At 37.6% G+C, this 27,943-nt stretch overlaps 2 protein-coding genes across 7 annotated transcripts in view; one reads left to right on the forward strand and one right to left on the reverse strand.

The window, feature by feature from the left end:
- The window catches only part of LOC145960697 (BTB/POZ domain-containing protein 7), a 52,529-nt gene that overhangs the window by 667 nt on the left and 23,919 nt on the right, over positions 1-27,943 (reverse strand). The window lies entirely within an intron of this gene.
- Positions 21-27,479, forward strand: Apolpp (retinoid- and fatty-acid binding glycoprotein apolipophorin). Its single transcript, XM_083080328.1, has 26 exons — positions 21-193; positions 7,277-7,303; positions 7,472-7,656; positions 8,193-8,375; positions 8,454-13,040; positions 13,127-13,624; positions 13,898-14,084; positions 14,801-15,017; positions 15,881-16,173; positions 18,061-18,255; positions 18,412-18,638; positions 19,051-19,543; positions 19,677-19,861; positions 19,943-20,163; positions 20,469-21,042; positions 21,155-21,402; positions 21,713-21,956; positions 22,484-22,723; positions 23,645-23,781; positions 24,202-24,356; positions 25,053-25,236; positions 25,296-25,434; positions 25,524-25,712; positions 26,404-26,649; positions 26,780-26,986; positions 27,241-27,479. Exons 1-26 carry the CDS (start codon positions 127-129, stop codon positions 27,268-27,270), a joined length of 10,158 nt encoding a protein of 3,385 aa, XP_082936454.1. The 5' UTR covers positions 21-126; the 3' UTR covers positions 27,271-27,479.

Genomic DNA, 27,943 nt, shown 5'->3' on the forward strand with positions numbered 1-27,943 from the left:
CACGGACGTAGAAAAGCGCGGACGCTTTTGTCGCGTTCGCCCGTGGCCGCCGATCGTGTCATCACTGATTGTGCGAGAAAGTAGTGCTAAAAGCAATAGCTTGCGGTTCTCGGGCAAAAGGAAGCCATGGGGCTCGCGAGGACGGCCGTCTTCGCTGGTTGCCTCCTCTTCCTGACGGTCGACGCCTTGGGCGGTGAGTAAAGCACCACGTCGCTTTCATCCCTTTCTGCAGAGCAGTCTGTGTTTCAATTTAATCTCTAAAGAAAAGATGGCCGTTGCAAACCATTTCCTCTTTTCTCTATTCTTAGATAATTACAAAAGTGCGAAAATGATAGGAAAGCAGTGCGATTCATTTATCAGAAAATTTGCCTAGAATAGATTGAAAGAGCTAGATAAATATATCAAAGAAAATCCTTTTATATATATATATATATCTAGAAATATATATATATATATATATATATATATATATATATATATATTTATAGATGTTGATGCAGGAGTACTTTTAGATTCCACTAATGAAAAAGTTCTTAATTCTAGAATTGCAACTTTATACTTGTATATATCGATACGAAAGAGGAATCAGAATAACCGATATCGTTCCAAACCAAAGAAAAAGAATGGATTTGCTTCTTATAAGCAATCTCCCGATTCCGAAGATAATTATTAATTCGTGATTAAGAATAAAATTTTAAAATACTATTAGATAATTAATGCAATATTTGAAAAAAATATGTAATTAATGAAAAATAGCATCGCAAATTTTTATTTTATTCTATTATCAATTTTTTTGCGTTTGAAGAATATCATCAGAGCACATTATCTGTATAATTATTATTTGAGCTAAAGTTTATAACGTAACTGTAATTAAATTTTTGATATTTTTTAAAAGAGCTGATAAAAAGTTGCAATAAGTTTGCGATAATTGTTGTTGTGCCCCGATACTCGTATATAAAGTTGTAAACGACGTTCGTGTAGACCTTTCGAGAAGACCGGATGGATTTCCATGAGTTTAAATTTTTCTATCAAGTTAAAGATTAATACGCGAGTTGATAGAAAAGGTCAACGCGCTCAGCGCGGTCAGGTTTGAATATCATAAGGTTATTTGTTGTGTCAAGGATAAAGATTATCGTCGCAAATGGATGTTGAAATTGGTAATATTTTCGTGAGAGCGATAGGATCCCGAGAGATTAGCAGAATTTTATCCGGCGATTGTTACACTTGCCATGATTAGCATAATAAACTAAAAATATCCAAACCTTTCTCTCTTGCAATACTGTAGTTAAGCCGGGATTTACGAAGAAATAATCTTCGATATAGCCGTCTTGGAGAGATTCATCTTAAGCTTCTTCGTAATAACGAGGAAAAAGTTTTGAACTTTCTTTACGAATCTTTCTTTATCTTTCTTGTCACCTTTGCTCCTGCAGCGATGATTCATCTTTCGATATAAAATTTATCTACGTTTCCGCTTTATGCATGATGTTTTTCTCTCTCTCATTCTCTCTTTTATATTACATTACATGTTATTTTAGAGTTTGATTTAATCGAAGTTGCAACTTTCCGTTTACTTATTTTATGTTATAAAGTATAAAACTTTTTATCGGCGTACGTTGGTATTTAATACTTTCTTATTACTAGGAGTTTAAAGAAAATTGTCTTTTAATTCAATTATACTGGACTAAATTATACTGGAAGAAAATGTCGGATATCCATTTTTTTTTTATTAACAAAATAAAGTGAAAGAATACTTTAAAAAAAGATTAAAGCAGTTTGCAAACAAATAAAATACATATATACATGATAAGAGATATAAAGTAATTGTAGAAAATTATTGGGGCATACGCAGGAAAATTTCAGTTTTTAAATTTTTCGCAAAATTACAATATCGGATGTATAAAAATAAAATAAATAATGTAAAAAAATCTAGTGCACTTTTATCAAATCGTAAACATGTAGGCGCGCCTACATGTGCATTGATTTGCAAATGTATTTCCAATCGCGTTTGAATAATATACGAATCGAATTGAGTGTTTAAAGCTATTATTATCCAGCAGAGAGTTGGCGATAAAAAATTATTTATTCTGTAATTATAATAGAGAAAGTCGATTTTATGTTTTTGCTTTCAAATACAATGTGCGAGGAATTCTTTACCGTTTACTTGATAACCCTTTATCGTGCGTGCCTTCACATTTTTTGTCTTTGATTTGTACGTCAACGCATTGTTCAAGTCAATCATGAATAATCGGATATATAATTAGCATGTACTAGTACATGTGCGATATAAATAATCATTAGGATATATATTGGTCGCTCTTATAAAGTATTAGATGCAAGAATATATTAAAACTTATATTTTCTTATACATAATATGAAATTATGAAATAGGAAATCGTTTGGATACATTTCTTTCATTCTCTGATGCCAATAAATTATTAATGGAAAATTAACAAATTTAAAAAATAATAGGATTTATTAACCGATATCATTTGCGATAGATATAAAGAAATATATACGATTACTTTTTTATGATAATAGAGCTGTTAAGAAAAATAGATAAATTGGAGAATTCAACGTGGTAAGTACAGAGTTTGCTTGCAGTTGTAAATGTAACAAATAGCGGTTTAAAGAGTTCGCGTATGGCGTATATCGGTGGACGGAACGAGGTCCGTATCATTGAAATGATTATAGGTCCCCTGTGTTTGACCGGACATTTGGTAAATTGATCTGACGTCCCTACATCCCAGTAAAATAGATCCGATCTGGCCGTTGCGACATATAACAAACGTTCTTTCACCGGCGCATTTTAAAATACGTAAAGGGAACGCGTAAACCATCGTTTCGCGTCGTTCGCCGCGGTTTACGCGAGCGAAATAGAATAAAGTACGATTGCAATCGTCGCGTTTTCTATTGGCGTCACGTTTTTCCAATTGCCTCGCAAAGCTGTGACCGTCGTGGCACCAGAAACATCGCCGGAAAATAGAGAAACAACATCCAGAGAAAGAGAGAGAGAGAGATGGATGGATTTTTTCATATGAATATCTCCCTTTAAGCGTAACATCTCTCGTTATATCGAGAGAGTCACTCAATGGCTATTGACAATGCATTAAAAATTCCGTGATAAATAATTACAATGGCGCAGTTGTATGCGAGAAACGCGAGGCGCGATTGTCGGGTTAAAAATACGAGCGAGAAGAATACGGGATCATCGAGGAGAAAGATCGACGTTTAAACGCGACGCATGAAATAATGCGAGAAAGATACGGCGTCCCTGAACATATGATGAAATATGAAAGTGTACGTACAAAGCGTACGCGAGCACTACGCGAATTTGCATAATGCACGCGTTTAAGTGATACAACGAGAGCGGAGCACCCCTAATCGCGCCGAGCTTCGTCCAAGGGGACGAGCAACGCTCAGAAATTACAGTTGCAATTGCGTTAGATTACGGCAAAATCCCGGCGAGACTCTCTAAACGTACTGTACTTTTCATGTTGCGTGCATTTGGTGACGTTGCTTTATTCAGTCGATGAGATAATGTCTAAGGAGAATCACAATTATGTATTTCATCCACAAATTAGATCGCGTCCTCTGTGTTGTAAATTTGAATTGATTCTATATCTCTTGATAAAAATGGAAAAAGTGCTTTTTTCTTTAATTAAATAATAATTAAATAATTTAATAATTAGAAATTTTGCTCAAATAATCAAAAAATTAAAAGGAAAATGGCACATAAGAGCCAACGCGTTTTTTCTTGTTGTAATATGAGTTTGTAATAAACTAATATTAAAAAAAAAAAGAAAGAAGTGTTGTTTCTTCTCTGCGCTCCAACTACCGCGCGTTGACTTTCATGTGCCATTTTTTTTAAATTTTTTTCTTAATCTTTGACATATTTTTAAGTACTCCAATTTGAAAAATTTCAATAGAGCTTAGCCGAAATGAAGTTTATCCGAGTTTAAGCGCGAAAAATATAAGATTTTGTTATTCTGTATCTAGAAATATATTGCTATTTATAGATATCCCTATTGTCGTTGAGGAAAACTCGTTTAAAGATTGTTCAAAGGATTCGCAGATAAAAAGTCTTTATATAGAAAAGCGGAAAATAGAAGGCAATTGAATGAAATAAAAGTGCTAATACAAATTCAAAGGAATCCCTTAGTCGTGCATTCTGCGAAGTCAAACAGATGAATTTCCGGTTGCGGTGACTGGGAATAACGAAGAGAAAATTCTCTGCAGGAATATTTCAACGAACTCGTAGATTGCCATTAAAGTGAGGACGATCAAGAGGAGGAAAATTGATCGCCGGGATTCGCGGTATTGTTGTACAGAAACAATGTACACCTTTATCGAATAGATTCACCCTTCTTTTGGTCTATTCTCGAGACCAACACTCTCCCCCTCCTCCTCTTTTCACACGCGTTGTTCTTTATCTCTTTGTTATCCCTTTTGTCTCCATTGAAGGAACGCTACCCTCCTTCTCTTGTATCTCATCTATCTCTCTTTCTCTTCATTTATTCGGTTACTCTGTTATTTCATCTCCTCCATATTTTTCTTTCTTACATCAGGTAAACAAAAAGCACCCTGTATATACTTGTTCGCCGTCACTTATATTATTTTTCTAGAAAAAATTAATTGCTATTATTTTATATATTATATTCTATATTTTTTATTATATTTTATTATTAATTTATTATTTTATGGTAAATATGTCGATGAAGGGAGCCCGCCTCGATTACCTTGACCTTGACATATGTTGTCAAGATCACTGCCCTGAGTAACATCCAAAAGGTTTTAGCCGTCGCTCGCTGTTCGTTAAAAAGTTATTAGTAAAAGAAGTTAGAAAGAGAATATAGATTTTATTGACACCGTGTAGATAGAATTATAGTATGAAAACACAGTTCGAAAGTAATTTCCACGCAAAGTATGCTTATAGTCCGAAATATGTAAACATAATAATAATACAGACTTAAGTTGTAGAAATATTCCTTAAGCAGCATATATTCATTAAGAAGCATTTTTTCGAATTATGAGAGACATTTATCCTAATTATTGCTGAATAAAATATAAATATAAACATAAATTTGAATATTCTTCTTTCTCCAACCACGCATCCCTTCATCGACATATTTACCTATTTTATTATTATTTTATTATTATTATTATTATTATTATTATTATTATTATTATTATTATTATATTTTATTATTAATTTATTATTTTATTATTATTTTATTTTATTATTATTATTATTTTATATATTATATTTTACATTTTATTATTAATTTGCGTAAAAAAAAAAAAAAAATATATATATATATATACATATATATATATATAATGGTTTATTGGAAACAATAGTAATGGAAGATTCCTAGTAATCTCTCTATATTCACACATACTCATTACATATAAATTGGAAGGATTAGATTTAACTGTTTCCACTTACTAATCTTGCTTCAACGAAAAATATTATCATATCTCGTAAACTTTATAAGTCACTTTAATTTTGCATGTTTTCTATTGTTTGCATTTTTTTCGTTCGCCGAGAAAAGTTAATCTTTACTATGTGTGCTGAGATGCAATCAATTATTTCTTCATCGAGTAAATATTTATGTAACTGGTGCACAAGTGCAAAGTTTGACGCTTGCTTGTTTTTCGTTCTAATTAATGTTTTGATGTAATATTGAGTAACCCTTAGGTTATGGTCAATTCGTATCTTACTGTGCGCAATGAGATTTATATCTGTAAATCTATTTTTCCTCCAATCATCTAATTAGCTTATGCGTAGAATCACACAAGAAAAAAAATTGAATAGTTGTGACTTCGTTGACTTGTCTAATGGAAAGAGAGAAATATATTGAAAAATAATATTCTAATATTTTTGTGTTTTCGTGATATACAGTTGCAGTTTGTGTGAACTTTAAACTTCCGTTATAGCTTGGTGACACATTTCATCATTTTCTTTATATCACTGATCCAATAGTAGGTTTTATTTAAAAATAATACAAAAATTACATCACTAATAAAATGTGCGTTAACTGATTTTTAATGTACGATATAAACCATCCTATTTAAAATTAAAGTCGATATTTTCTAAAAAAACAACATTTTTTTGTGAAACACATACACACACACACACACACAATAATTATGTTTATCTATAATCGTGTTGTGCATCGTGTTTGCGCTCGCCTATGAATTTTGCCTACTAATTTTTGCTATTTTTCTGAATGTCAGCAAGATAAAATGAAATGAGAGATAAGAATGCTCCAAGCATACAGAAACAAATATCAATATCAAATACTTTTTAAGAATACTCGTTCACGTAATGTATAATTAATTTCATATACATTAATGATATAGAATGTAATTAATTTAATAATATAATTGGAAAATTTCACGTAAAAGTTACACGTGATGCAATATGTAATGTAATTAATTCAATATAACTGGAATGTTTCTCATGTAAAATTTATAAAATTAACGTTTGAAGGATGTTTAATATGAAATGTATGTATAAAAGCGCAACCTAATGTGTGAGAGCAACGTAATAAATAATCTTTACAATTTAAAACGCATACAAATTTAAAAAATTTAGTTTGGACTAAAAAGAGCATTGTCAAATGTCAAATTATTGCAAGCACTGCAATTGATTAGTAGATACGTTCCCTTTTATAGCTCGAAAAGTCACTGCGGTTTCGTTCGAATCAATTTAAATGTTAAAGGGCGAAACTATTGTGGTATAAACCATTATAAACCGCGCGGGTGCCCGACACGCTCTATCGAACAGAAATGGAAATTCCATGGTCCAGGGTCAAGAAAGTCACGATTAACGGCACGTTATCAGCGCTCGACCCTAGCATCGAGTTCACTCCGAGAGATGCACAAATATATTTTTTCTCGAAATAATCTGCGTCAAACATAATAGATTATAACTGCTTGTCTGTTTTTCCGTTTAAATCCGCATTTCAATGAAATCTGAAAATTAAAGTAACGTTACAAAAAAGATTTTACTCGTTTCTTTTTCATAAAAACTAAAGAATGCTTTTGCTTCTAATATTTTTCGTATATATTCCGTCCTTGTGATTTGCTTTATTACAACAATTTCTGCGTTTCGGGTTTTATGAAGAGAAGGAAAAAATAATTAATATAGCATTTCCTATTCTTTTTTATTGTTTGCTATTAATAACATAATTAATAATAATAACTATAATTATACATTATTGTAAATATATATTTTTATAGTTATTGATATGTGATTTTCTTTTTGTTATAGATAAATGTGCAGTCGGCTGTCATGGATGTAAGTATATTTACAAATTGTACAGTGAAAAGTCTGTCTAATTTTATCGTAATTATTTTCAAGAATTTTTCATTAAAAATGAGAAATTAATATTCTGTTACATTTAATGTCACTTATGATTTTATATTATGGATTTAATTTTACATTTTCTCTTCTTATTTCTTTCAGTACATGGAGGTAAAGCATATCAGGAAGGGCACACATATGTATACGACTTAGAAGGAACGTCCGTAACGTCAGTTCCCGATGCTCAGGGTGACGCTACTTTAAAATTGAAAGGTACCGTTGAATTGTCAGTGAAGCCTGACTGCATTCGGCAGATCCGATTGAAGGGCGTGCAAATCAACGGAGCCGTAAGTGTTTTATATCTGTATCGCGCATTTCCAAATAAAAAAAAAATTGATAAATATACGAGAGGAAAAATAGGAATACATAAAATACAGTGGAAATATGAAAGTTGAATCCATATACATATAATATTTTGACTTTTTTGAGAAACATTAAAAAACTTTTAATTCAATCTCGTATAAATAAACTATATACATTTATACATTAAAAACTTTTAATTAGAACTGTTTTTGCACGCACGTGTAATTAAAACTGATGGTTTATATCAACTGGAATGCAGTAAAAAAGTTTCTTATCTGTAGGCATTCCTCGATACGCGAGAAGATAATTAATTAATAGATTAATTTTCACAGAATAAATGATTTATTATAGATTAATTTTCATATGTGTGTGATAAAATGTTTCTTATTTTTAATTTTCTTTTTACTTTAAATTCTGTGGAAAATATTATCTTCTGTGCCATAAATGCACATGATAGATTTGTTTATAGAAATATTAAGAGTATAAATATGTGAAAATGTAAATATCATTTATTTTCCAGCCAATATCGTTACCAGATGTTGAACAGCACGCGCTGCAATTCAACTACCACGATGGCCACATCGACACGCAGGTTTGTGCCGAAGCGGGTGACTCTCAGGCGTCTCTCAACATCAAGAGAGCTATCGCCTCTCTCTTCCAGTCAGCCGTCATCCAAGATTCTGGCTCTACAACTCATCACGAGGTATGTCAACAAGTCAAACTGTCCTAATTTAAATTTTTCTAAACAACTATCTCGATATAATGTTTGTCAAACTTTCAGTTCGACGTATTTGGCGGCTGTCCGACTGACTTTACCTTCCACAAAGACGGCGAGTCGTTAGTCATTTACAAGGAAAGAAACCTGGGCCGCTGTTCCCATCGCGAGAACATCAGGGAAGGACCCGTGTCCGCGATCTACGATTCAAAGTCCGATATTCAATCGGCTCCGTTGCTATCATCCCACCAGAAGATTGAACAACGTTTTAAACGCGGTATCTTGAATAAAGCGACCTCGGTCGAGACTTACAAACTGAAGCCATGGAGCAACGGTGATATCAACGCCAAGACGATCGTGCAAACCACGCTGACCCTTAAGGGCGAGAAAGGCGATAGTCCGAATGCTCCCGTCACCCAACCAAAATCTCTCATTTTTGAAGCGCCGCATCCCGTCATCAAGTCTTCGGTTGACGCTATTGCTGCAGCTCTGAAAGCGGCGAGTTCCGAAGAGCGTGACAGTGTACAGCAGGATGCAGCGGAGAAATTCGCCGAGCTCGTTCGAGTCCTCCGTCTCAGTAGCAAGAATGACATTCTCGCCGTCTATCAGAAAGTGAAGGTCGGTGCTGGTTTTGATAAAGTTCAGGACAAGAAGATTTTACTGGATGCCCTCTTCCGCACCGGAAGCGGTGAAGCCGCCGAAGTGGTCATCGATTTGTTGAAGAGCCACGAGCTCACTGGTGTTCAGACCCTCATCTTTTACGCGAGTCTTGCTCTCATCAATCACGTGAATTTACCGTCAGTAACCGCTGTCACGTCTCTTCTCGATCAGCCGAACCTGCCGCGCCTCGGTTACCTCGGGATCGGTCAAGTGATCGGAAAGTACTGTCAAGAGCACGCCTGCGATAATGTAGCCGAAGTTAAGCAGGCTATCCACAAGATCCGCGAGAAGGTCGGCAACGGAAAGGCGAAGACCAGGGAACAGGAGAACCTCATAGTCTCGGCCCTTAAGGCGTTGGGTAATACTCATTATCTCGATGACGCCAGTGTGCAAAAACTAGCCAACATCGCCGAGGATAAGAACGTTCGCAATCGCGTCAGGGTGGCCGCGATCGAGACTCTACCCGTTCGCTGTTCTATGAAATGGAAGAGTATTCTTCTGAAGGTTTTTGCTGATCGTGAAGAGGATAGCGAAATCAGAATAAAAAGTTATCTGTCATTAGTCGACTGTGTTTGCCCGCATGTTGCCAATAGTATCAAGGAAACGTTAGATAAAGAAACGGTCAATCAAGTTGGATCCTTCATTCAGAGTCATTTGCGTAACCTACGAGCCTCCGCTGATCCAAGCAAATCCGAAGCGAAGAGACAGCTCGATCAAATTAAACCGCGAACCAAATTCCCGGAAGATTTCCGTAAGTTCTCCTTCAACAATGAACTATCGTATAACGTGGGCGGAATCGGAGTCGGCTCATCCGCGGAGAGTAACGTCATTTACAGTCAAAACAGCTTTGTGCCGCGTTCGGTGAACTTGAATCTAACCACTGAGATATTCGGCAGATCTTTTAATTTCTTAGAACTCAACACGCGTATCGAGAACCTTGATAGACTGATCGAGCACTACTTCGGACCTAAAGGTCGTTTGACGCAGGATGAGACGGAAGACTTGGTGAAAAAAGGCGTGGATGAGTTCGAGGATATTGCAAAGTACGTTAAACAGAAAGTCAGCAAGTTGCGCCATAAGCGTGAAGTCAAACAGGGAGAACTCGACAAATTCGCCAAAGGTGTGAAATTGAGAAACAACGAGGTGGATGAGCAGCTTGACATAGATCTATCAGTCAAACTGTTCGGTGTCGAATTGGCGTATTTAACTTACAATGGAAATCCCGTGCATTTATCGCCGCACAACATCATCGATAAGATATTCGATAATGTTGAAATAGGATTCGACAAAATAAAGAAATTTGATTACAACTTGCAGAGTCGCATGCAATTCCTGGACGCGGAGCTCATCTATCCGACAAATCTCGGCACGGCGCTCTCTGTGGGCGTGATCGGCACCAGCATAGTTCACTTGAAGACATACGGTAAATTAGACATCCCGGCAATCATAAAGAATCCGCAAAACGCCGAAGCGCACTTCGGTTTCGAACCTAGCGCCTCCATTCAGATTGCTGGTAGCCTGGTCGTTAAAGGATTCGATGTAGAGTCTGGTATGAAGCTCGTCAGCACATTGCATACCGATACGGCGACCGATGTGACAGTGAAGCTATTGGACGGCAAGGGTATTGACATAAAAGTCGGCGCGCCACATAAAAAGGAGGTGGTCATAAGCGCAACCGGCGAGATCCTGCTGAGTACCGGGTCGAAAGGCGATATATATAAGCCTGTCAAGTTTGGCAAAAGCAAGGTATACAAGGATTGCTTCGAACAATTCTCCACCGTTGTGGGCATAACAGTTTGCGGACACCTAGAATTCCCGTATGATGGCATCGAATCGGTGAGCAGGAGAGCCTTTTTCCCCTTGAACGGACCGTACAAATATAACATTTACCATGAGAACAACGATCTGACAAGCGTCCATCTTAAGATTTATTACGATAAGACACCCAATTCTCGATTATTCGAGATCTTGTTGGATACGCCCAACAGCAAGATTAACAGACGCGTATCTCTGACTGGTGAAGTCGCTCTCGAGCCCAACAAACTCGCCAAATTGTCATTCGATTCTCCCTTCAAAAAGGCTTCCATTGAGGCGATATTGAAATGCAATTCTCAGGAACAGACGCTTACAGCCACGGTGTACAACGATAACCATGAATACTTTGCTCAGGCCGGTCTTTTGGCCGTCGGTGCCAACAAGTACAAGCCCATATTGAAGTACAAGGTACCGGAACATATCGAAAAACTGGCGGGCACCAAGTCCGGAACAAAGACATCTAGTCAGCAATACAATGTGCAGGGTAGCGTGGAGCTGATCGATGAAAATGACACGAAGAAATACGTGTTCAACAACGTAGCTCTGGTCGCGGCCGATCATAATCTCGTCGGTCTCGATGGATACGTTCAATCCGGTGAAAACACCGTTGCCCTGGATATAAAAGCAAATTACGGCGACGAGTCAATCGCCTTGAAGTCACATGGGAAAAAGCTGGGAGAACATCACTATTCGCTCGGTTTATCAGCAGTGCCGTCTAGAGATCCCAATATAGCATTCGACGTCGACTGGGAATTGCGTAAGGATCCACAAGAGTTCGAGAATAATCTAGTCTTCGTCCATGGTCCGGATCTAAAATCCACAATCAATCGTTTCACTCTCAAACAACATGTCATTACAAAATGGGGAAACCCGAGGGAAGCCTTTATCCTGAGTGGATCCAACAAAGTCTCGTATCCCGCTGCGAAGCTGAAACTGGATCTCGAAGGAAAACTCACACACGATTCCATCGATGGCGACATCGAGATTGTATATGACAAGTTCAAGTTCGGCACGGAGCTATCCGCCAAGCGGAACACAGCTAAACCGGGCGAGTATGAGTTCGAATTCGAGGCCAAGCTATTGCAAAATAGCATCAAACTGGAATCCAAACGTACGATTGTCGATCCGCACAAGAGCAAGTACCAGAACAAGATCGAGCTGACTCCGGGCGGTAAGTACGAGGCCGAGGCACTTGTGACATATGACAAGGGCGACAATCGCGTGAACTTCGAGGTGGATGGTGATCTGGATCTAAACGGCAAGAAGGTCAAGCTCTTCGGTAGTCTAAACGCCGAGCGTCCCACCAATGTCCAGTCTCGAGCATATTTTACCGTCAACGACGTCAAGTACATCGATTTTGTGCTTAAATTGCTGCGACAGGGTATATATCCGCAGGGTAATTTGTCCCTAAACGTAAAGAACTATCTGAACGTCGTGGGACAGATCACGGCACAGAACGAGAAAGGTAACGCGCAGCTCAACATCGATCTGCCGAAAATCAACCGAAAGATCAAGGGAAGCGGCGAATTCGTGATAAGCGGTTCACAACACAATGCTGATGTCGAGATTCTATTCGACGCGGAAAGGGACCCGAGCAAGTGTCTCAAGTTGTCCACTATTAATGATGTAAAGAAAAACGCCATCGACTCGAAAAATGTGATCGAGGTGGCGAATCACAAGATCAAGGTGAACGGTAAGTTAGATGGCACCTTCAACGAAGGTGAGCTGATCATCGACGCGGACATCGCTTTCCCGAACGGTCAATATCTGACTTACAAAGGCAAGCGCACGTCCACCAAAAAAGACGACAAGTACAACATCCACGTGAACGTTGAGTGCCAGGATTACGAAACTAAAGGCGGCAAGACTTCGCGGAAATTTACGTATCTTGTCGATGTTATCGATTTGGATTACAAGAGGAATACGTACCAGGTCAATTGGCAAGCGATCGCCGACTTAAACGGCAGCAAAGGGCAGGTCGATCTCAATTTGAAGAACCTTGCCGATGTCGATGGTTATAAGAAATTGCTCGAAATCGTTTTGACCGCAACAGGAACATATTTGGATAATGCAAAGTTATCGGGGCCGTTTAGCCTACAATACAAAGGTGGCGTGCGCGAAAACGGTGAACTGACATACCAAGTCGCTTCCTCTTTGCGCAAAGACATCCAAGTGAAGGTAAGCGGAGTAAATATCGATAAATATCTCGAGATTACGAGAAGCTTATAATTTATAATCTAGTGATGTAAATCTATCATTCGCAGAGTTCTGGAAACTACCTCTCTGGCCATGTCGACAAGCCTTGCACGTTCAGCGGTAACGTGGAGCTGGGATTGCCATTCGAAGGATTGCACCAAGTCAATCTTGATCTCAAGAACAGCTTGCTGAGTCAGCCCGAGAAAGTCGAGTGGGAAGGATCATCAGAGTTCACTTACAATAAGGATAAATCGATCAAGTTCGATGGTGCTCTCAAGTCATCCGGCATCTATGACGGGGAGCAACCTTACGAGAGCGATTTGAAGGTCGATCTGACAGTTCTCAAGATGGCGCCTCTCCTTCTTCAAGATCACTTCAAGTATGTGCCTAACGGCGACAAAGTGACAATCAGCACCAAATCGATAGTCAAGTACGGTCCTAAAGAATTGACCACCACGATCGAGTCTCTCACATTCGATCGCGATTTCACGCATATCGATGTAAAGGCCAAGGCTACCACCCCGTACGAAAATCTACATAACATCGACATTGAACTCAAGCACGAGGTAACGTTTACAACGCTGTTCATTCTTCTTCTTCCGTAAAAATACATCTTCTTTCGCCGATTTCGACTCGTCGAGCGAATTCTTTGCACTATTCTAGCTAAATGTCGCCCTTGATATCCCATTACGTCATTTACCATAATTTATTCCCTTACTACGACAGCATGCCGTTTAAAGACCAAGGTAAAGTTTACAGTGACCAACGAGATTGCTGCGAGGGTGGCACTATATATCCATTATACGAGCGTCTAATACTTTCTTTATTTATTTTTGAAGAGAGAAAAGGACGGGCACGTAAGGAAAACCGATGTGGCCGTCACCGCCGACGGTACAAAGTACACAGCCAAGAGCGAAATTCAAGACGGCAACGTCTCTCCGATTATCCATATAGTTCTCACTTGTCCGAAGGGAAAGACCGAATTACTCTCGAAATTCGAGAAGCTTGGCGACCGAGAATACACGGGTAATTTTAGTCGAATTTAAGGGAAACTTTTTTTAAGAACATATGATATAAAAGTAAAAGGGTCACCGAAATTTCAAATAAATACATCTCTTTATATTCACGTATTGCCTGCAATATTGATAAAATAAATTTAGATTATGCAGAGACTTAAAATATTGCAAAGTGACGTGATTTTCTTTATTAAAAAAAAATTTTATAATTAATATTTTCCTCCAAATCGATGATGGGAAACTTTCAGACAGAAGTTTTTCAGAAAAAGAAAATAAATTTGTTACAAATACAATTTTTTTGATTATTATAGACATCTATTCATGTTTTGCTATACATTTTTTTAAATAAATTAAATTTCAAATAGGTTAATGAATAAAGTTTTGCGTAAATATCTATTTCGTTTGTATAAAGGAAAAATTTGTAGCAAGATCTTCTTCAAATTTGTTAAATAAGTGCTTTACACTTTCTATAAGAAATCATGTAAACTTAAAAAGAAAATAACTTTCAAAGCAAAACCAGGAAATTATATTAAAATTTTTTAGCAAATATTGAGACAATTGAAAACAAAAAACAATCAAATATATATGAATATAAAATACATATATTTTTAAGTTATCTATTTTACCTTTCTTATATTAGTTACATTTATATTGCATTTATTCGCAAAAAGCAAAACTTTCGTTTCTTTGAATAAACATCCTTATCGAATTCGCGTTTGATTTTAGGCGAATGGAAAGTCGAGACACCCTACGGCTTCGCCGCAGCCGACGCGCACGTCAACCTGCAGAGCATCGAGAACTTCGTCATCAACATTAATCTGGACAGCGACAAGCTGAAACATCGTAAAATTCACGCCGAGATCACCAACAGTCCCACCGCCAAGACCGGCAGGAAAATAATCATCGCCGTCACCAGCGATGGCAAGAATCTCGTTACCGGAAGGTAAAAGCATAAGAAGGAAGTACATCCGTAAACATGGTATATCTGAGTGTTGCGATAATGATTAATGATTATTTGGACCAAGAGGGAATTTGCACGAAGGACGAAAAGATAAAGTTGCACAGGTCGCGCGGAATGCAAAAAGTTCACGAACGTCTTCCTCGGCATTCTCGACTTCCATTAGCGATCTCGTACATTCCGTCGCACTTGTGTCGTGGAGGATCGATATTTCCGACGTAATTCTAAACGATGTTCTCTAACGACGCGCGAGATATGGATACACCTCTTGCGTATATAAAAGAAGTAAAAGATCGATCGCCTACGCGGCGACAAAACAAAGAGTAAAGATGTCCTCCTGTAATTAACGAAAGGGCACGAGGTCATTTTCAAAGGAGATCAGAGATACGGTAGAATACGTATCTTCGTTCGTCGTTCCACCTCGTTCTGTGTAATTTCATCGATTCACCTGCTAAAATTAATTCAAGCGGTTTCCGAGAATACCTTTCAACTGTGCGCAACCCTTTTTATTCGCTCCATCGAGATCACCCCGATCGAATCGCAAAACGCTAACAGTTGATGGTTCCTCTCAGAAATTTAGAGTTCCACTGATGGCGTAAAAAGCATCATAAACATCGCATCATACATCTATAAAATAACACTCATTACTCTCAACATTAACGTTCCATGATATTGTTTAGAATACGCACTAATTTTTCTGAAATATTAGCCCCAAGAACAAAACTATTATAAGCAAAGAAAGTTTGAAAAATATTATAACGAAAAACAACCTAAGACAATAATTCCATAAGTGAGAAAGAGAGGAGAATGAAAACCATATCTGACGTAAGATTATGATTTATTTGCAGCACAAACTACAAGAAACGCGACGAAGGTGGCAAGACCATCGTCGAAGGCAACGGCAGCCTCAAGATAGGCGAGAACACGAGGAGCTCGTCCTTCAAGTATACTCGCCAGCAATTGACTCGCGATAAGGACGGCGAGGTCGGTGTTGTAATCGTTTTTAATGGCAAGTTCGATCCAGCGGCTATCGTGGGCGAGCTGAAACTCTCGAATAAGGAGGTCCTCGTCTTCAATAGCTACTGCGAACAGAGCAAGGACTGCGCTCACTTCAAGCTTCAATCGAGCTACGACACTGATCGTAAGTCAAATTTTCACCAACACGTCAATTGCATCTCTTTTACGAGGAAAGTGGAAATATATATATGATCCTCGATAAAACAATCTTTGCCAAACTGAATGGAATTCAAATTTTTACCTCGTTCCTTCGTGTTTTTACGTCTGCACTTTGCAGCATTTCTCTTTCCTTCTTTTTGTTACATTTTCTTTGATTGTTTAAAATTGAAAAAGGAACACAAAGAAATTTCGTGTCCTCTTTTTCACTCGTTTTTACATCTGCACCTTGCAGCGTTTCTTTTTCTTCCTTTTCGTTACATTTTCTTTGACTGTTTAAGTTTGAAAAAGAGATACAAAGAATTCATGAATAATTAACGAGAGAAAACAATTTTCAGCATACTTATTTATTTTTAAAAATAATAAAATCGACCGTATACCGTGTTATATAGAGAAAAACTTTCCGCACATAATAAAGAATGTCAGACACAGCGTACTTGGAAATATACCACCTCCATGATACGCTCGCTTTGCGTGTCGCGGCCCTTTATCAAGACCCGCTTCGTCACAACGGATTCGTAAAAATGCAAAAGAAACATATAACGTTAACGGGAACCGTATAACGAACCCCCGCGGTTTGTGCGGACCACACATATACCGAGAGTGTGTATCGTTCTCCGTCTCTCAGGAAATCATCCTTATCGCGACGCACATGCTCTCATCCGCGTTGCACGCACGTCCACCCGTGCTAAATAATTAGAGAGCCTCCCTCCATGGACCCTCTCGTCTCCGTATCATTCTCCCCAATGTATCTCTCGCGTGTGTATTTCGCATGAATGCGCAATAGGCCGCGACAGGGAGTTTTCGCGGGCAGCAGAGAGGATGCCAGGCCTCCCCTTCCGCGCGTTAAACTGCCCGGATCCCGGTCGATAGCTTTCTATTCTCGCGTGATCCGCACCCGATTCGTGCCTTGCCTCGGTTATTAATAGACCCCCGGATTTTTGCACCCCCTAACTCGCTCGCGTGGCTCTAGCTCAAGACGGTGCGCATTTTTTCTCTCCCTTGCTACCTTTCCTTCTCTCTTTCATCCCCTTTCGACGGGAAAGTCGACGAACGCCGGGATCGCGATGCGGGAAGACAGGCGTGATCAACCAGGCCAGGTGTGCGAAGGCACGATACAAGGAAAAAATAAGTCGCGAATGACGTCACGCGCCGCAAGGGCGTGTGCTCTGACGTATACGCGTCTTAATCCTTTCTAGATGACGTATGGCGCAATAATATTTACTTCATACATTTTATCTCTCTCTCTCTCCCTCTCCTGCTCTTCCTTTTTTTCTTCTTTCTCTCCTTTTCTCTTTCCCTCGGGATCGATTTGGAATCCTGTCGAGCCTCGAGAGTTTACGGAAATAAAATTCTCGTGATTAAACTCGAGGAACTGCTCTCGAGAATGCTGTGTAAATAGGACGGCGCGTAACGAGTTTCCAATGACAGCATTAATAGTTATGAATCTTTTATGATTGCTATCAAATGAATGCTCGTCGTCCTTTCATGATTTTATGATAATTATCGATTGTCCTCTCGGAAATGTCAATTACACCGTCCAATTTATCTGATGGCCTCGATTATTTATGCCTTTATCTTGATAATAATTTAATAATTTTACATTTGCTATTATATCGCTATTATATCGCTGTAGTTTGACAGAAATCAAAGAGATAAAATCGAAAATAAGCGCGTGTAAAACTCGAGTAAATATACGTACATGGAAAATTTTTTGTAGCATAGAAGAAAAAAGGATTGTGAGAAATAATTTCACTAGGGAAACTAGAACTATTTTTATCATTATCTTGATATCATCTTGATTATTTTTTAATGAGACAATTTTTGTAATCTATATTTTTGTTCGTTTTTACAGAAAAGAACTACCTGAATCATCAAATAACAGTGGAAGTAGACCTAAAGAAATTCAATGTACCGGCTGAATTTGGATTAAAGACGAGCACAGAAATCAAAGAATCCAAGTTTGATCACTCCGCCAACTTGTATTTGCACTCGTCCAAGGACAAGTCCCAGTATTCCTATCACGTTTACATTCATCCCAAGGAAAGCGGTAGGAAAGCTTCTCTCGCTTCTTTATCAATAACTCTTATTAATTAAATTAATAGTCACGTATTAAGTGCGATCGTATGCGTGTTTTAATATGTTATTAAATTTAATTGGTGAAGAGACGAAAAATTAAGACTCGCCTGTTATTTTCCCTTGGCAGCTGCTATTTTGACCTTACCTAATCGCGAACTGGCCGTTATCAGCACACTCGACTTGCCGAAGACGAAGCAAACCGGCGCATTCAAGGTCGATGTGTCCGTTTATTTGGACAGGAAGAACAAGCCATCCGAAAAGACTGCCCTGGTCGCTGCCGGAGACATTAATATCGGAAAGGATAGTGGATCCTTCAGCGGAGAAGTTAAATTTATTTATCCGTCTCAGCCAAAGGTACGTCCGTCTGACGTAGAAATGTACTTTCGCACGTTTGCGAGGAATTTTTTTTTTTAAATCTATCCAGAAATCATATTGACCCAAGTTTGAGAGAAAGAAAAAATCTAGCTAAAGAAGTATTTTCAATTTCGCTTCCAATTTTCACGTGGAATAGGATCAAAGTCTTGATGTAAAAATTAGAAAAAGGCAAAGAAAGAGCGAAGCCTTGAGTTTACTTTCGATTTTCTCGCAATCTACCAGGAACATCGAGTTTCATAAGCCGAGCTTGGCTATGAAAGAGACTATGGAGCGTCTTCTGTCAATTTATCTTCACGTAGATTAAACTTTTTCATCCTTATTGCTCCTTCGCCATTTTAAGCCGGATCGAATATAATTCGCTTTTCGAGTCACGTATTTTCGGTGTTGTTAGGATATGGCAGTCAAAGGTAGACTTCACTATGGCGGTCAACACCTGCTGGACGCGAATGTGGATATCGACATCTTCGCGAAGAAGACGCAGAAGATCAGCATAGCGACGAAGCTGAACCGAGAAAAGATCGATAAAGGCTACAATTTCACCAGCGTGGTCGAAGTGAACAGTCGTGGTCAACAGCTTAAGGTCGATCTCAAGTCGCACGCGGCACTGACGAATTACGAAATCGGTTTCGGTAGTCTATTAACTTACACGGATGTGCATCAGAAGACGAAGAGCGTGGGCGTCCTGTTCGCCGCAGATAACACGGAATTGTATCTTCTCGTAAATGCGCCTGACAAGGAGCTTCTTAAGGTCGACGCGAAACTGAAATTAGAGAAAAATCTGCAGAAACTCGGCGCCGACATCGCGATTGTCGGCAACAAGCCCATCATAATTAGCATAGAAGTGAACGATTGGAACAGCTTCAAGTATTCGGAGTACCAGGAAGGTGAGCTATGTCGAATCAAACGCTTTATTTATTTAAATTGCACCCTCATGGATATGTAATCGCTTTGTTTAACCTGCGAATAAAATCGTAAAGAGTTTCTTCCATCGTGAGTTTACGAATTAATATTTCTCAGATAATCCCAACACCAAGATTAGCGCTAACGGACGCATTGTGCTTGGACAATTGGCGGAGATTCACGCCGACGCGTTCAAGGAGGGTGTAAAGAAAAATCTGTTCTACGCTTTGGTCCATCTTGATGAAGAGAAGTTCCTGAAACCTGACTTCGGCTACAATAAGGACAATATTGTCTACGCCCTCGTGAGTACAGCATCATCATGCGACATGTAATATGCACATATAATATTGTTTTATTTATTTTACTACAATATTTTATTTTAGGAACGTTATCGAAGCCGAATCGTCGAGTTGCTGAAACAGCTCAAAGATGCCTCTATTGAAATAATCAAGGAGACAGAACGGGAGGTGAAAGATCTTTTAGAACATTTGAAGAAGGCTCAGCCGAATATCAAGCCACTCTTGGACTACTACGAGACTGAATTGAGCAAATTGAAGGACGAGCTTCACGCTGAACAGACCATCAAAGACATACAGGCTACCTTGTAAGGAAATGATTACGTCTCTTTCATATATTACATTATATATTCAATATTATAGAAATTAAATGATACCTAATATTTATATAAATTTATATAAATTTATAAATAATATTGGAATTTGTAGTGTGACGTCATAAATTGGCTCTAATCTCTTAACAATAATTACATATTTGTTATGTGAAACATAGCTTCTTACATGAATTGATAGAAATCAATAATGATGATGTGTAAACGTTTTTGTAGATTGAAGTTTGTAGGTCTTTCGCCGAGTTACCGTACCTCATACAATATCGATCGCATCCTTTCAGAAACAAGCACTTCGGAGCTATCATCACCGCCGTGACAGACACCTTGAAGCAGATAACTGCACGATTGAACGAAATCCAGAAAGAATACAACGAGTTCATCTCGAAACTCCAAGAAGCGTGGAACAAGATCTCTCCTCAATTGAAAGAATCCTACGAACAGATAGCCAAGGCGTACATCAAAATTCTCGACAGCCTCGCCAACGTCGCCATAGCTTACTTCAAGGCGCTGCTCACTCTGATCAATGATCATCAGAAGGAGTTGAAGGAATTGGCGGTCATGGCCTCCGAGTTCGCTCAGGACATCGCTAAAATTATATTCAAGGCCGTCGGTCAGATCAAGAAAGACGTCGATGAGTTTGCGGTCCTGCTGATCAACCAAGTCAAGGCATTACCGATCTACGAGCTCGCGAAGGAACACTACAAAGATATCAAAAACTTCCAAATACCGGAGAACATACTGGTATCCCTCAAAGAGCTCAGCAACGTTATAGAATCCACGCTGCCAACCGAAGAACTTCGACAGCTCTTCAGCGCTACCTACGAATACATCATAAAACATGTTAAACACGAGAAGGTAGGATTCCCATCAATTTTTTACGTCGCTCTGCCATTTCGATTGATAGCATCTTTTGAACGCGACTCGAATAACAAGGTCATCGAGATAATTATATTCTGGTCTCGCACAGGTCGACGAAGTCAATGAGATCAAAAAGATCTATCAGCGTACGCTCGACGCTATCGCGTCTCTCATCAAGCTTCTACAATCCAGCAATGTCTGGGACGAATTGATAGAGAGTTTGCTCAAGACTAATCTATCTGTTCAGTTTGAAACGTTGACGAAATTACCAGTGATTACCTCGCTAAAGGTTTCCCTCATCAATCTGCTACGTAATAATGAATTTCCATCCCTTACGGATCTCTACTACACCTACAGGTATATATTAAACTTCTTTTGATTCATCAAACTTCCTATTTTTATTTTACACTACATATCAAATTTTACTTTATAACGCAATTTTCAACTTTACTTGTTAATTAAAAAAACTTGTATTTCTCTCGAAAATGTATTTATATCAAAAAAGTGTTAGATGCACTTTAAAAGAGAGAAATTTAATTATTCTCTTCCTTTTTTTTTAATATATATATAACGAATGTCCCGCATTCATTTTTTACAATCAGTTAAAAGCTGAAAGAATATTCAACGTTGAATAACGACGTTAATTCCGCTCCTCTCCTTCGAACAGACCCACGCTGCTGCTCTCCGACATAGTGCCCCCCTTCAGTAAAACCGGCATCGTCGTCGACGGGGGACACTTCTTCACCTTCGACGGCAATCACTTCGGCGTACCCGGTGACTGTACCTACATTTTGGCCCAAGACATAGAGGACGGCAATTTCTCCGTCGTCGCCAACTTCAACAAAGGGAACCTCATTAGCGTGACCGTTACCGAACCTAAAGAGAGCATCACGCTGAAGAACAATGGCAACGTAAGTTCATTTCTCTTATCTCTATAAACCAATTTCCTATAGCAACGGCAAGTTACGGTGAATATGTGACGTGAATCGGGAACGCGCCGGGTGGCAAATGGGGCGAAGGGAGAAAGGGAAAAAGGGACGAGGGGGAGGCAGCGGCGAGGGTGAAACCACAGATCGCGCTCATACGGTATTCCGAGTACGAGCCTTATAATGCAATCCCGTATTGAACTGTAACTCTGTAAGTTTACCGAGGGGCTCCAAACTTTGCTGACAAGCCAAACTCTATTATCCTCGCGTCGCTTCTCTTACAGACGGACTGAGCGAGGGAGGAATAAAAATTCGCCGCTGTTCGTTGCGCGGACAACCTCGTTATTAAGAACGCGCAACTTTCGGCCTGCTCTTTTATTTTTTCTTTCTCTTGTATTATTTTTTTTGCAATTTTTCTTTTTTTTCGCGCTCATTTTTTTAATTTTGCGTTCGCGCAAAATGTTTGGCTCTCCTCGTTCGCGACTGCATTTGCGCGCTTCTCTCTTTTTCAGGTCCTGGTGAATAACAAGCCAGCCGATTTCCCAGCCAACACGAAGAATCTGCACGCATTCCTCATCGGCTTGACCGCACACATCAAGTCCGACTATGGCGTGTACGTCACACTCACCTATAAACTAAAAACTGTGATTTGCACGGTCAGCGTGTCCGGCTTTTATCACGGAAAATTACGCGGTCTTCTCGGTGACGGCAACAACGAGCCCTATGACGACTACACGTTGCCATCCGGAAAGGTGAGAGAGAGAGAGTTTGCAGCTATTCTACTGTTAAATTAATAATTTCTCACGCAACGAGAGACAATCGGAAAATCGATTGTAATTGCATCAGATACGCACAATATTTTTTAAAAAAATTTTCGCTAAATAAACTCGTTAATAATATTTTTAATAATAAATAAATAAATAAATTCATTAATTATATTTTTCGATTTTTTTAAGCGATTGAACCAACTTTTTATTAAATTTCAAACTTTTCAAGCTGAAAAATCTGCACATTACAGAAATAATAAAAATAAATAAAAGTAGCAGAATTTTTAATACATTTTTTCAGCTAATTTTATCATAAAAGGAACTGAAATTGATAGGGCGTAAACGTGGAAGCTGGAAACACGATGAAAAATGAAGACCGTGTTATAAATATTTAACATAATCTGCTTTCTACCCTCGGTAGCTCGTTCCCCGTTTTCTTGGCGCGCGCTTTTATTCGTAAAACATTACGATAATATCGCGGGACTATAAATCATGTTCTTTGTACGCTTTTGCCTTTATTCAAAACTTTTCACTTGGATCGATAGACAAATGCTTGCGTTGAATGGCATTCTTTCCCAAAGGGATCGCAAATTCCCAAACGGGCATTCCTTCGAAATGGATATCCGAGTCGGTAGTTTGAAACTAGAACAACCGACGACATCGTCTGGTATTTTTAAGCGAAGAAATAAAGTATCTTTTAATATTAATAGCATCTAATAAAAGTTCTTCGTTTATTCAAAAGGCTCAAAAGGCTGTCAAGATAAAATCACATCTTTCATTTTTTATAACAAAGATAAAGACGAGAAGCGTCTTGCAACGAAAGGATCTTGGAACGATAAAACTTTGCGAACGATAAAATATGCATTTGCAGTGATCTCTAAAAAGCCTTTTCTCCAATTGAAACAGATTACCGAGAGCGATACTGAATTTGCCAACGGATACAAACTGAAGCCCGATTGCGCGGCTGTGAACGCGATCGATCACAAGTCTCAGCATAATCCAGTCTGCACTGAGTACTTTACCAGCGAGAAGTCTGTATTGAAGTAAGTATACATTCGTCATTTAAATTGAATTATACGTGACGTTAAGTAAGAAATAAAATGTCGAGAATCTAGAGTGGAAAATTTTATAAATTTACTCTCTCTATCCATCAAAAGCAATATATATAAATATATATTGAGATAATACGGAGAAAGAGAGGAAAGATGCAAATGTCACATCTAATATTTAAAAAAAAATGATATAAAATTTATGAGAAACTTTATAAGAGGAATACTTATCTCGCTGTGATAATAAAATAGCCCTTGATGAGCTTAATCTTACTATGAGACACTCATTGTGTATTGTATATATTAGAGATGGCATTTCACATTTGAGATAGAATACCAGAAACAATATAACCATCGTGTAATCACGTTAACTTAGAGGTAACTTGAAAACGATGTTTGCCCGTGATGTTTTAGAAACTGCTTCAACTACGTTAAACCGGCTCATTACCGAGACGCTTGCGACTTTGCCGCTAACGCAAATCCGCAAGCTCCTTGCTTGTTCGCCGCCGCTTACTACTCCACTTGCTATTATAAGCGTGTTTACGGAATAAGCATCCCGGCCGCTTGCAGTAAGTTAAATTGTTGACTTATACTACTTCGCACAAAGTACGATCGAATGTGATATTAATACATGTATTGCAAGAAAAATAGCTCTCATTGGAAATAAATTTGTCGATTTTTCCATTAAACACGATCGATAATGGACTCGTTTCAAATGCAAACTAGCGAAAATAATTTAAATGTATTAATCATTTAAATATTTTAATATCATTTAAATATTTTAAAAATTATTTAAATATTTTAATATTATTATTGTAAATTTTATTTTATACTAATTTTATTTTTTATTTTATAATAATATTTTATTTTCTATTTTATTTTTTATTTTATATTTTATAATTATTTTAATTATGCTTAGTAAGTTTTCTCACAGAGATATTCGTATTTAAAATATTTATTTTTGATTTAACATAATTAAAATAAATATTTCGAATAGGATTTTAATTAACATGTAGATGAATTCCTATCACACATTAATCATTTAAAATCCAATATGAGAAAAGCAGCTTGTATACAATATTTTTATCTTTATTTCAAATATTTTTTGAATGTCTCTGCGAACATATATTAATATTGAGTCACGTGCAAAATGAAATTTCTCTCTTTTCGTAATTATAAGTTTATATAAAACATTATTTTAAAAAATATTTAAAACAGATGGGTAATGATGATTACTAAAAAACAAATTTGTCGTGATATTTTAGCAAATTGCAAGGTCGGCGGAGATACGATCGCTGTGGGTGATAGCTTCAGCGTTAAGGTCCCGAAGAACCAAGCCGACATTGTCTTAATAGTCGAGCAAATTGCACAAAACGAAAAACTTTTCAAAGATCTGATTCCAACGTTGATAACCGACCTAAGAGAGGAATTCAAACAACAGGGCATAACGTATGTATCTTCGTTGTGTAATATATTCTTATCATTATTATCACGTATTCTTCTAATAGGGACGTCCATATCGGCTTAATCGGTTATGGCGAACACATGAATTGGCCGCAACACTACACTTCCAATGGCAATCTTAACATCGAGGGTGATGTGAAGAATATAAAATTCGAGAAGACGGATCCGCTTGTTACTTTCGAGGTAACGTTTGTCAAGACTGTCGTCAAACTAACACGAATGCAGTTCTCGATAGTATCATTTCGATACACGAAATATTTGCGTGTTCGCAGGAGGCCAGGAGAGGCAATATTGAACAGCGACTGGAGTACATCGGGCAAAGGCTGGATCTGGAATTTGGCACCTTCAAGTTGACCGATGCTTACGAGGAGGGTATCAACTACCCGTTCAGAACAGGCGCGGTCAAGGCTGTCGTCGGACTTATCGCTACCCCGTGCGAGAAGAGTCCGTTGCCTCTCTCGGTGAGCATCTTCCTATTTTTATCTCCTGTCAGTATTCTAAGATACGCTCGAGGCACATTCGTCTAACTTTAACAGCAGTTTATATAATCGATCCTCCTTGAATTATCGATCAACACAGAAAAAAAGGACATTCTTGTTTTGAAAATATATTTAGTTTTAACATGGAAATCTTGAAATGAGATTATATTGCGTTAATTAAAGAAAAATATAATTGCTTGAATAATTGCTTACTTGAATGAAGCCATTTAATACAATTCAATCAAGAAAAATATATTCTTATGATTTAAGATTCAATTTTCTTGAATGGAAAAGAAACAATGTTGGATAGAAAATAACCTTTTTAAATCAAAGATTATAATTTTCTTAAAGTAGAATTAAATAATTATATATTCTTAAGGTGACAATTACAATATTAAAATAAGACTATAATATTGTTGAAATTTAAAATTATTAAATTCTTCTAAGAAGACTATAAATTGTTGCGTATATACGAAACAATGAACGCGTTAGTTTAAGTATATAAGTTTTGATTTGACACTTCTTTTTTTTCTGTGAAGAGTCGATAAACAGCCTACGAAATATTTCTTATGAATTATCGAATCGTAGGATAATATCCTTCGTTCTTCCATGCGATAAATTTATTTATCATGATGCTAAGCGACTGAGTGCGATGCTTTCGGTTTTTTTCTAGTTGCAACAATTGAGACTTATAGTCGGAGAGAAGCTGTACCGAGACTTGGGCCTGACTTACTATCACGTGTACTATCCTGGCGACGTCCAAGTCTCCGGTAAACCGCAGAAGAACATCGTTGGTTACGACAGCCATAGCGCTTACGTATTCGCCGATAGCAAGAAGAAGCCTCTGAACGGAAACACCGAGCTGAAAAACAACCTGGTCCTTCCTGCCACCGATGTGTGCGCTGACTTTGCTGTCGCGGTAAGTGTAATCGGAAATTAAAAGAAAAAAAGAGATCAATGACACATTTTAAAGGAGCCATGAATTAATAAAAAGATTAATAGCTTTAAATGTAAGCTGTACGAATCGTCCTTATATGATATTGTTGCAGTCTGGCGGAGCGGCGTTTATTTCCAACAACCTCGTGGATGCTAAACCGAATCAGAAGAGACAGTTTGCCCAAGTTGCTGCTAGAAGGATTGTCGAGGATCTTGTGAGTGTCGAATTCGAGAAGGATTGCACGTGCGAGCAACACCATGGACTTGCCGGACGTGCTCATTGTAAGATCGTAAATCGCAAGGAGAAGGAACAACTCGCGGTAAGGATTTTCGTATTTTGGATGAGACAAATATATGATATAAAAAAATATTAATTACAATTACAGATCGATTAATATGCTATTTCAATATATAAATCTATCTGCGATATATTTTATCCGAAAGAGACACTGATATTTATCTATTTATACATAACTATAGAGACCAGATTTTAATTTATTTAATTTTATTTATATTATATAATTTTATTTTTATTTTTGTTTATAAATAATTTTTACGTATTGTTAAATTGCAGAAACACACGAAGGGTGGAGTAAAGGGTTAAAGAAGCCACAGTACTGCGCATATTATAATTAAATAACTAATTAAGTAGATGTAATGTATTTGTTACTTTGTTACAATATCGTAAAAGTCTCCTTGATAATAAGCGATTATAATTTACGTTATCTGCGAAATATAATGTAGATTTTTATAGCGAAAATAAAATAATACTCGGATGCAAGACTTGAATTGCATCTCTAAATTGTGGCAATATTTCCTTTTTTTTTTTTTTAGACAGTGTAAAGCATACCTGCGTAAATTAATGCAAATGCAATAAATTGCTGTACTATTTATCGATGTACAATCAGCGAGGTTTTATAGAGAAATAAATATTGAATATACTTGAAAGGAAAACTTGCCTCTTTTGCCAGCTACCAATAAATTTTCATACATAATTTACATTCACAGAAAGAAAATATAGTACATTTATTACATGCTCATATTGCTCGTGCATATATATATATATATATAATTCCAGGAAAAGCTATTGATTATCTTGGAGAATCCATATCTCTTCGCGTCATTATCTGACCTCGACATCGAGCATCAAAAAGTCTAGTCTATCGCAAGATAAGATTTTATTGTTTAAACTTTGAGAGAACTTATATATCGTGATCTTATATATATTTATAAGCTTTTTAAACACAAAATTTTCAACTTACCTGACATGATTTGTG

Source organism: Camponotus vicinus, unplaced genomic scaffold, assembly GCF_025532165.1.
Source record: "Camponotus vicinus isolate PSW18456_S1 unplaced genomic scaffold, iyCamVici1.0 SCAF_10, whole genome shotgun sequence".
Taxonomy (NCBI): Eukaryota; Metazoa; Arthropoda; class Insecta; order Hymenoptera; family Formicidae; genus Camponotus; species Camponotus vicinus.

Bases quoted from the DNA above. Each gene is read 5' to 3' on its own strand.
- Apolpp (XM_083080328.1), top strand. From the start codon at position 127: ATGGGGCTCGCGAGGACGGCCGTCTTCGCTGGTTGCCTCCTCTTCCTG. The intron at 13,041-13,126 runs GTAAGCGGAGTA...TATCATTCGCAG, and splicing joins GCAAAGACATCCAAGTGAAG to AGTTCTGGAAACTACCTCTC. The intron at 13,625-13,897 runs GTAACGTTTACA...TTATTTTTGAAG, and splicing joins ACATTGAACTCAAGCACGAG to AGAGAAAAGGACGGGCACGT.